This window comes from Colobus angolensis, unplaced genomic scaffold, assembly GCF_000951035.1.
Source record: "Colobus angolensis palliatus isolate OR3802 unplaced genomic scaffold, Cang.pa_1.0 Scaffold30, whole genome shotgun sequence".
Taxonomy (NCBI): domain Eukaryota; kingdom Metazoa; phylum Chordata; class Mammalia; order Primates; family Cercopithecidae; genus Colobus; species Colobus angolensis.
In genome coordinates this window covers 6,354,849-6,364,608 of record NW_012116266.1, presented here as the reverse complement: position 1 = coordinate 6,364,608, position 9,760 = coordinate 6,354,849, and the positions used below count along the sequence as shown (strand labels likewise).

Genomic DNA, 9,760 nt, shown 5'->3' with positions numbered 1-9,760 from the left:
ACAGGGTCTTACTATGTTGGCAAGACTAGTCTTAAACTCCTGGCCTCAAGCAGTCCTTCCACCTCGGCCTCCCAGAGTGCCGGGATTATAGTCATGAGTCAACATGCCTTGCCCCAACACACAGTTTAATTTTGTTTTATGTTAAAATATTTTAAATTGGTAAAATAAAAAATTATAGGCCACGTTTATTTTAAAGTGGCTTTTTTTCTCCTACATAAAATGTTCAGGTATAATTTGTTTAACTGTACTACCATTCTTCATGTTTTCCATTCTTTTCCAGTTTTTTGTCACCCATACTATAGTGCAGGGAGACAATAATAGCTCACTGTAGCCTCAAACTCCTGAAGTGCTGGGATTATAGGTGTGAGCCCAGCCTCTTTTCCAAATGTTTATACTCCATTTCTTAGACTGTCTTGAATTCTTTTCTCTCCCTTGTTAAAATCACTTGCCTGGCTTTTCTTTATTCCTTAGTGTTAGTTTTGTATGACCTCTTGCAATCAATGGTTTTATCTTAATATATTTTCACATAAAAGGTGGCAACTTAGCCAAGCACAGTGCCTTCTTAGCCAGGCACGGTGGCTCACCCCTGTAATCCCAGCACTTTGGGAGGCTGGAGCATGTGGATTACTTGAGGTCAGGAGTTCGAGACCAGCCTGGCCAACATGGTAAAACCCCATCTCTACTAAAAATACAAAAATGAGCCGGGTGTGGTTGTGCATGCCTGTAATCCCAGCTACTCGGGAGGCTGAGGCAGGAGAATCACTTGAACCTGGGAGGTGGAGGTTGCAGTGAGCCGAGATTGCACCACTGCACTCTAGCCTGAGCAACAGAGTAAGACAATGTCTTAAAAAAGAAGAAAAAAAAGGGGGCAACTCTTCCTCAGTTCATGTTTGCCCTCTAGTCTTTCCTTTTGAAGAAATATATAGAAATATATACATTTCAGAAGAAACTACCAGTTCTTTTCACGTATTTTTAGTTTTTCCATTTTCTCTTTTGGACAAAATCTACAGACTTCTTCTGTGATATAGAATTCAACATTTTAAATCCTTTTTGTCTGACACAACCCACATTAAGAAATACAACTTCAGCCAGGTACAATAGTGCACACTTGTAGTCCAAGCTACACAGGAGGCTGAGTGAGGAGGATCGCTTGAGCCTAGGAATGTGAAGCTGTAGTAAACTGTGATCCTACCTGTGAATAACCACTGCACTCCAGCCTGGGCAACATAGTGAGACCCCATCTCAAAAAAAGCACCAAGTTTACATCATTACATAGTATAATACTTAACCTTACTACCTACTCTATATCCTGGTGTTTTCTGTTCTAGTCTAGAGCATTTCAGTTTTGGTTAGAGTTGTTTTTTTAAACCACTGAGCTGGTTTTATGACCCACCGACGAGATCCAGCTTGCATTTTCCTTCCTTTGGGTAGGAAAGATTGAAAAAGTTCCTTGTTTATCTTTTCTATTCTTTTTTTTTCCCCTTACTTGTCTTTCCTCATCAATGTTAATAATGTCACTCCCTTTAACTCATTTACACAAGCATTAAGGTATCATTATTTACCTATTCCTAGAGTTAGAGTCCCCTTCCAAAGGACGCATCAGATTTTGCCTAAATATTTGTTTTCCATTCTGATTTATTCTCAATTTTTTTTACATTTAAAGAGCTATAATTGATAAACTGCACATATTAAAGTGTACATTTAGGTATGTTTTGATATATGTATACACCCATAAAACCACACAGTCATGATTATGAACATGTCAGTTACCCCCAGAAGATTTCTGTGCCGTTTTGTAATCTCTCCTCAACTTTCTCTATCCCCCATGAGTCCCCAGGCAACCACTGATCCGCTTTCTGTCACTAGAGATTAGTTTACATTTTCTAGAATTTTATATAAATGGAATCATATAAATGTACTGATTTTCTCGCTTCTTTCAGTATAATTATTTTCAGATTTATTCATGTTCTTATATGTATCCATAGTTTATTAATTGCTGAGTAGTATTTCATTGTATGCATATGATACAGTTTGTTTTTCCATCTACTCGTGATAGATATTTGGTTTTTTCCAGTTTCAACTGTTACAAATAAAGCTGCTATGAATATTCATGTACAAGTCTTTGTATAAACATATGGTTTTATTTGCTTAGGTAAATACCTAAGAGTAGAATGGTTGAATCGTGTGGTAGGTATATGTTTAACTTTTTAAGAAACTGCCAGTTTTTATGGCCGGGCGCAGTGGCTCTCACTGGTAATCCCAGCACTTTGGGAGGCCGAGTCAGGTGGATCACCTGAGGTCAGGAGTTCAAGACCAGCCTGGCCAACGTGGTGAAACCCTGTCTCTACTAAAAATACAAAAATTAGCTGGGTGTGGTGGTGCATACCTGTAATCCCAGTTACGCGGGAGGCTGAGGCTTGAGAATTGTTTGAACCCAGGAGGCAGGGGCTGCCATGAGCTGAGATCGCACCACTTGCACTCCAGCCTGGGTGACAGAGCGAGACTGTCTCAAAAAAAAATAGAAAAGAAAAGAAAAAAGAAACTGCCAGTTTTCTAAAGCGGTTGTGCCATTTTACATTCTGGCCAGCAATGCATGAGAGTTCCAGTTTCTCTACATCTTTGCCAACACTTGGTATTGCCAGTCTTTTTAATTTTAGACAATCTTTTTTGGGGGTGGTGGTGGGAGTACAGGGTCTCATTGTATCACCCAAGCTGGAGTACAGTGCTGCCATCATAGCTCGCTACAGCCTTGACCTCCCAGACTGAAGTGATCCTCTCACCTCAGCCTCCTAACTGGAACCACAGGTGTGCACAACCACATCCAGTTAATTTTTTAAAATTTTTGGCCTGGCACGGTGGCTCATGCCTATAATCCCAGCACTTTGGGAGGTCTAGGCGGGTGGATCATGAGGTCAGGAGATCAAGACCATCCTGGCTAACATGGTGAAACCCCATCTCTACTAAAAATACAAAAGCAAAATTAACCGGGCATGGTAGTGGGTGCCTGTAGTCCCAACTACTTGGGAGGCTAAAGCAGGAGAATGGCATGAACCTGGGAGGTGGAGCTTGCAGTGAGCCGAGGTCACGCCATTGCACTCCAGCCTGGGTGACAGAGCGAGACTCCATCTCAAAAAAAAATTGTGGAAATGGAATCTTACTATGTTGCCCAGGCTTGTCTTGAACTTGTGGCCTCAAATGGTCCTCCCACCACAGCCTCCCAAAATCCTGGGATTACAGGCATGAGCCACCATGCCCAGCCTAGATTTATAATTATTATTTTATGCTTTTCTCTCTTAAATAAGAAAAAAGGAGGAGTCTGGATGTGATGGGTCTTGCTTGTAATCCGAACACTTTAGGAGACCAAGGCAGAAGGATCATTTTGGCACAATGGTGCCTTAGCCAGGCATAGTGGTACTTGCCTGTAGTCCCAGCTACTTAGGAGGCTGATGGAGGAGGATTGCTTAGGTCCAGGAGTTCAAGGCTACAGTGACCTGTGATCATGCCACAGCACTCCAGCCTGGGCAACAGAATGAGACCCCTTTTTTTTTGTTTTTGTTTTTAAAAAGGAGTTAGAAACCAAAAATATAATAATGGTGGCTTTTATAGTTACCTAAGTAGGCTTTTGGGTTCTACTTATTGTCTAATGTCCTTTGAGGGACTCCCTTTAACATTTCTGTCGCCCAGGCTGGAGTGCAGTGGCATGATCTCAGTTCACTCCAACCTCCGCCTCCTGGATTCAAGCGATTTTCCTGTCTCAGCATCCCAAGTAGCAGATATAGATATATACAAGTCTTTGTATGGACATATGGTTTCATTTACTTAGGTAAATACCTAAGAGTAGAATGGTTGAATCATGTGGATGTTTAAAAACAAACCTAGTCTATTTTTAAAAAGGGAGTTAAAACTAGCTTTCCCCTGGCCAGGTGTGGTGGCTCACACCTGTAATCACAGCACTTTGGGAGGCCAAGGCAGGTGGATCACGAGGTCAGGAGTTGAAGACCAGCCTGGCTAACATAGTGAAACCCTGTCTCTACTAAAGATAAACAAACAAACAAACAAACAGCCAGGTGTGGTGGCAGGCACCTGTAATCTTAGCTACTAAGGAGGCTGAGGGAGGAGAATCGCTTGAACCTGGGAGGCGGAAGTTGCAGTGAGCAGAGATCATGCCACTGTACTCCAGCCTAGGTGACATTGCAAGACACCATCTCAAAAAAAAAAAAAAGACTAGCTTTCCCCAAAAGGGAGACTATTGTAGGAGACTATTGTTAATTGCTGATGAATAGGAATACTACAGAATGGGACTGTTTTTGATACTACTGTTTTGGAACTAGTTTAAAGAAGAGATGTCTGTAAGTTTTAAGGTTGGAATAAGGCACTCTTTTTTTTCTTCTTTTGAGGCAGAGTCTCACTCTGTCACTCAGGCAGGCATGCAGTGGCACGATCTTGGCTCATTGAAACCTCTGCCTCCCGGGTTCAAGCAATTCTCCTGCCTCAGCCTCCCAAGTAGCTGGGCGTACAGACGCAAACCACCATGCTGGCTATTTTTTTTTTTTTTTTGAGACAGAGTCTCGCCCTGTTACGCAGGCTGGAGTGCAGTGACTTGATCTCGGCCCACGCCCTCCGTGGTTCAAGCGATTCTTCTGCCTCAGCCTCTCGATAGCTGGGACTACAGGCGCGTGCCACCAGACCCAGTTAAGTTTTGTACTTTTGGTAGAGACGAGGTTTCACTATATTGGCCGGGCTGGTCTCAAACTCCTGACCTCGTGATCCACCCGACTTGGCCTCCCAAAATGCTGGGGTTACAGGTGTGAACCACCACACCTGGCCAATTTTTTTATATTTTTAGTAGAGATGGGGTTTCACCATATTGGCCAAACTGGTCTCAAACTCCTAACCTCAGGTGATCTTCCTGCCTCAGCCACCAAAGTGCTGGGATTATAGGCGTAAGCCTCTGCGCCCAACCAAGCACTCTTAACTGGGGGTAAAGGAGAAAAGCTCACCTAGAGATAGAAAATAGCCAAATGCCCCCAAATTCCATCAAACTCAAAACTTATTTTTGAAGCAGAATTAGTGGCTGTTGATTGACATAATGTAACTGTGAATTAACAACAATGACCTAAACCCGTGGCCTTGAAGAAACATCTGCGACTTATTGTTGCTTTTACTTTTATGAATAATTCTTCAGGGAGTTGAGGTAAATCCTACTTGTTTACTTGTTCATCACCTTTTGAGAATGTTCCTTTACAAATCCTTGAAGCCTAAAATACGTTATTATAGCTGTGTAAAATATACTGGTTAAGGTAATTGATTTTTCTTTTACTTCATGTTGTGAACTGAAAAGTTCAGTATATATATATTTTTAAAGATACACGGTTTGACATGTACTTTGTCTTACAGGCAGTGAGGTCACTCAAGGAGACAATCGAAGACTGTTGGGACCAGGATGCAGAGGCTCGGCTTACTGCACAGTGTGCTGAGGAAAGGATGGCAGAACTTATGATGATTTGGGAAAGAAACAAATCTGTGAGCCCAACAGTCAATCCAATGACTACTGCTATGCAGAATGAACGGTAAGACCCTAAGGGGTGTGGCACCTGTCAATCAGTATTAGAAACTGAGACCCAATAAATAACAGAGAATAAATACCTTTAAACCAGCTTAATGGTTCAATGATTACCTCATACAGTCTAAAGTTATCATTTTTCTTTCAATATTCCTATTCTTCTATTGAACATTTTTGTTTGGTACGAGTACGAGATGAAATCTGCATTTTTTTATATGTAAAGGTATAGTGAAAGAAGTTAGTCTTTCTCTATTTATGGTCCAACCTTCCTGCAATAATAAAGGTAAAATGTTTCCATAACTCCAAAAGTTCATAAGCACTTCTATATAAATTGTCTCATTTATCCTTTGTTGTTATTATTCCTTCCTCCTCTGCTTTTTTTTTTAAGTAAATGGAACTATGAACTTGCCTATCTAACCACTGTTTCACTGACACTAAGGTTTCTAGACTTCCTATCTAATGCTCTTTCTTATAGAGTATACTACTACTACTTTTACATGAAAGCAATTCAAAGGTCTTTCTAGTCCATCATTAATATTATTTTACAAGACTTTTTCTTTGCTAGAACTATAATTTTTGGTTCTAAATAAAAAGGCTTTTAAAAAATTCCTACAATTTGGAACTTTCTACGTCTGTATTTCTTTGTTCCATGTTTGGGGTAAAAAAGCCTTTCTATGACTCTGTCATTTTGTCTAATACATGTTTAAAACTTTCAGAAAGACATCCAGGAAAGGGTTACTGGAGAAGATTGAAATAAAAATAAACTCTATTCTTGAAACTTTTTTTTTTTCTGTGTGGTTTTTTGGGTTTTTTTTTTGTTTGTTTATTTGTTTTTTTTTATTGTTGTTTGTTTGTTTTTTGGAAACTGAGTCTTACTCTGTCCCCCAGGCTGGAGTACAGTGGCATGATCCTAGCTCACTGCAACCTCTGCCTCCTGGGTTCAAGCGATTCTCCTGCCTCAGCCTCCCGAGTAGCTGAGATTACAGGCATGAGCCACCATCCCCAGCTAATTTTGTATATTTATTAGAGACTGGGTTTCACCATGTTAGCCAGGCTGGTCTCAAACTCCCAACCTCTGGTGATCCACCTGCCTTGGCCTCCCAAAGTACTGGAGATTATAGGCGACAGGTGTGAGCCACTGCGCCCATCCTATTTTCTGTTGTTCTAATTTGTGAAAGCCATTTGTATTAGCCATAGATCAAAAATTTGGTTTGCACTACTTTTGTATAGGTCAAATTAGTTTCGGATATACACTCTTATACCTTATATATCAGTAAATCAAGGAAGTTAGACACTGGCGATTCTAATTGTAAATTTTTTCACTTTACACGTACCTGAGGACTGTCTTCTGCTTTCACCTCCCCTCATCTCTGTATTTCCCATGTCCTTTAGTATGATGTTTATACCTCTCTCAAAAGTCAGCTAAAGCTTTTATTTTGAATGCTTTCATACTTTTCTTCAATGGTAAGAAAAAAAACCCTTGATGGCCCATCTTGTTTTGGCCATTTTTTGCCTCCTGTGTCATTCAGCTCAACCTTCTGCATGCATCTTCTCATCTCCAGTCTCTACTAATAATTTCCCCAAAATTATAATTCATCCCATAGTTACTCTAAGTTTTATTTTACTGAATCTTACCCTCCATGTCTCCTTAGCTTTTTTTTCTTGTACTGTATAACAACTTTTTCTTCTTTTCCTCCTGTCATCTCCCTTATAAATAACGATCATTCCCAAGGAATGACAGTGACAGCAAAGAACCCATGATAATTGGAGAGCAATTCTGAATCTTTGATCCTTTATTTGAACATCATATTCTGCCTTATACCTTAGGCTCAAGGACTTTTACTGATATGACTCAGACTATCCCAGAGAGATATGCGCCATTACTAGGGTGTGCTTCTTAATGGAGGCCTTTGGAACAACCTAAAAGCTTATATTCTTTCTACCATTTGCCCATTGGAACTTAACTGGTAACATACCTTTTGAGTAGGCACCATGCATCTAGAATTATGGAAGTACAGAAAACATATACCATGGTTCTTCCTCTCAAAAAACATAATATCTGGTTGTATGAATATACATTTCATAAATATATATTTAATGATGTTACACAACTATAGGGGAGATTTTTTAATTAACTCTTATAAACCAAAATAATAAACATTTATAAAAATTATATCTGATCCACATACATTTTTCAGTAGGCTTAATTCATGTATAACTAACACTTATCAAGTTATTAATTGACACTTGATTATTTGATTAGACGTTTTAACCTTTAGGAAAATATATGTTTGGAAGAAAATGAAAAACAACTCAGACTTTAAAATCAGAGGTATCAAACTTGGAGAGACAATTTATCATAAATGTACATTCTCAATGTGATACTTTTTTTCTTTCTTTAAGCAACCTGTCACATAATAGGCGTGTGCCAAAAATTGGTCCTTATCCAGATTATTCTTCCTCCTCATACATTGAAGACTCTATCCATCATACCGACAGCATTGTGAAGAATATTTCCTCTGAGCATTCTATGTCCAGCACACCTTTGACTATAGGGGAAAAAAACCGAAATTCGATTAACTATGAACGACAGCAAGCACAAGCTCGAATACCCAGCCCTGAAACAAGTGTCACCAGCCTCTCCACCAACACAACAACCACAAACACCACAGGCCTCACACCAAGTACTGGCATGACTACTATATCTGAGATGCCATACCCAGATGAAACAAATCTGCATGCCACAAATGTTGCACAGTCAATTGGGCCAACCCCTGTCTGCCTACAGCTGACAGAAGAAGACTTGGAGACCAACAAGCTAGACCCAAAAGAAGTTGATAAGAACCTCAAGGAAAGCTCTGATGAGAATCTCATGGAGCACTCTCTTAAACAGTTCAGTGGGCCAGACCCACTGAGCAGTACTAGTTCTAGCTTGCTTTACCCACTCATAAAACTTGCAGTAGAAGCAACTGGACAGCAGGACTTCACACAGGCTGCAAATGGCCAAGCATGTTTAATTCCTGATGTTCTGCCTACTCAGATCTATCCTCTCCCCAAGCAACAGAACCTTCCCAAGAGACCTACTAGTTTGCCTTTGAACACCAAAAATTCAACAAAGGAGCCCCGGCTAAAATTTGGCAGCAAGCACAAATCAAACTTGAAACAAGTCGAAACTGGAGTTGCCAAGATGAATACAATCAATGCAGCAGAACCTCATGTGGTGACAGTCACCATGAATGGTGTGGCAGGTAGAAACCACAGTGTTAACTCCCATGCTGCCACAACCCAATATGCCAATGGGACAGTACCATCTGGCCAAACAACCAACATAGTGACACATAGGGCCCAAGAAATGTTGCAGAATCAGTTTATCGGTGAGGATACCCGGCTGAATATTAATTCCAGTCCTGATGAGCATGAGCCTTTACTGAGACGAGAGCAACAAGCTGGCCATGATGAAGGTGTTCTGGATCGTCTTGTGGACAGGAGGGAACGACCACTAGAAGGTGGCCGAACTAATTCCAATAACAACAACAGCAATCCATGTTCAGAACAAGATGTTCTTACACAGGGTGTTCCAAGCACAGTAGCAGATCCTGGACCATCAAAGCCCAGAAGAGCACAGAGGCCTAATTCTCTGGATCTTTCAGCCACAAATGTCCTGGATGGCAGCAGTATACAGAGTAAGTGGAGGGATCATGTAATCTCTCCTGTGTGTCTTTTGGGGCCATTTAAATAACTATTTAGATCAACTAATAGATATATTTCAACTAGTGATTATTTACCTTTGCCACTTTGTAAATGATCCATTTGAGGCCTGGAGCAGTGGCTCACACCTGTAATCCTAGCACTTTGGGAGGCCGAGGGAGGTGGATCACCTGAGGTCAGGAGTTCAAGACCAACCTGGCCAACATGGCAAAAACCCATCTCTACAAAAACACAAAAATTAGCCAGATGTGGTGGTGTGCACCTGTAATCCCAGCCGAGATCATGACACTTCACTCTAGCCTGGGCAAAAAAGCGAAACTCCATCTCAATAATGAAATAAAATAAAATAAGCCATTTGGGCCAGGCATGGTGGCTCATGCCTATAATCCTAGCACTTTGTGAGGCCGGGGCAGGTGGATCACCTGAGGTCAGGAGTTCGAGACCAGCCTGACCAACATGGTGAAACCCCATCTCTACTAAAAAATGCAA

At 40.8% G+C, this 9,760-nt stretch overlaps 1 protein-coding gene across 1 annotated transcript in view; it reads left to right on the top strand.

The window, feature by feature from the left end:
* Positions 1-9,760, top strand: part of BMPR2 (bone morphogenetic protein receptor, type II (serine/threonine kinase)) — a 226,463-nt gene that overhangs the window by 210,249 nt on the left and 6,454 nt on the right. Inside the window, exons 13-14 of the mRNA XM_011949924.1 lie at positions 5,398-5,570; positions 7,967-9,246. Coding sequence (XP_011805314.1) covers positions 5,398-5,570; positions 7,967-9,246 — 1,453 coding nt within the window. The remainder of the gene's footprint in view (positions 1-5,397; positions 5,571-7,966; positions 9,247-9,760) is intronic.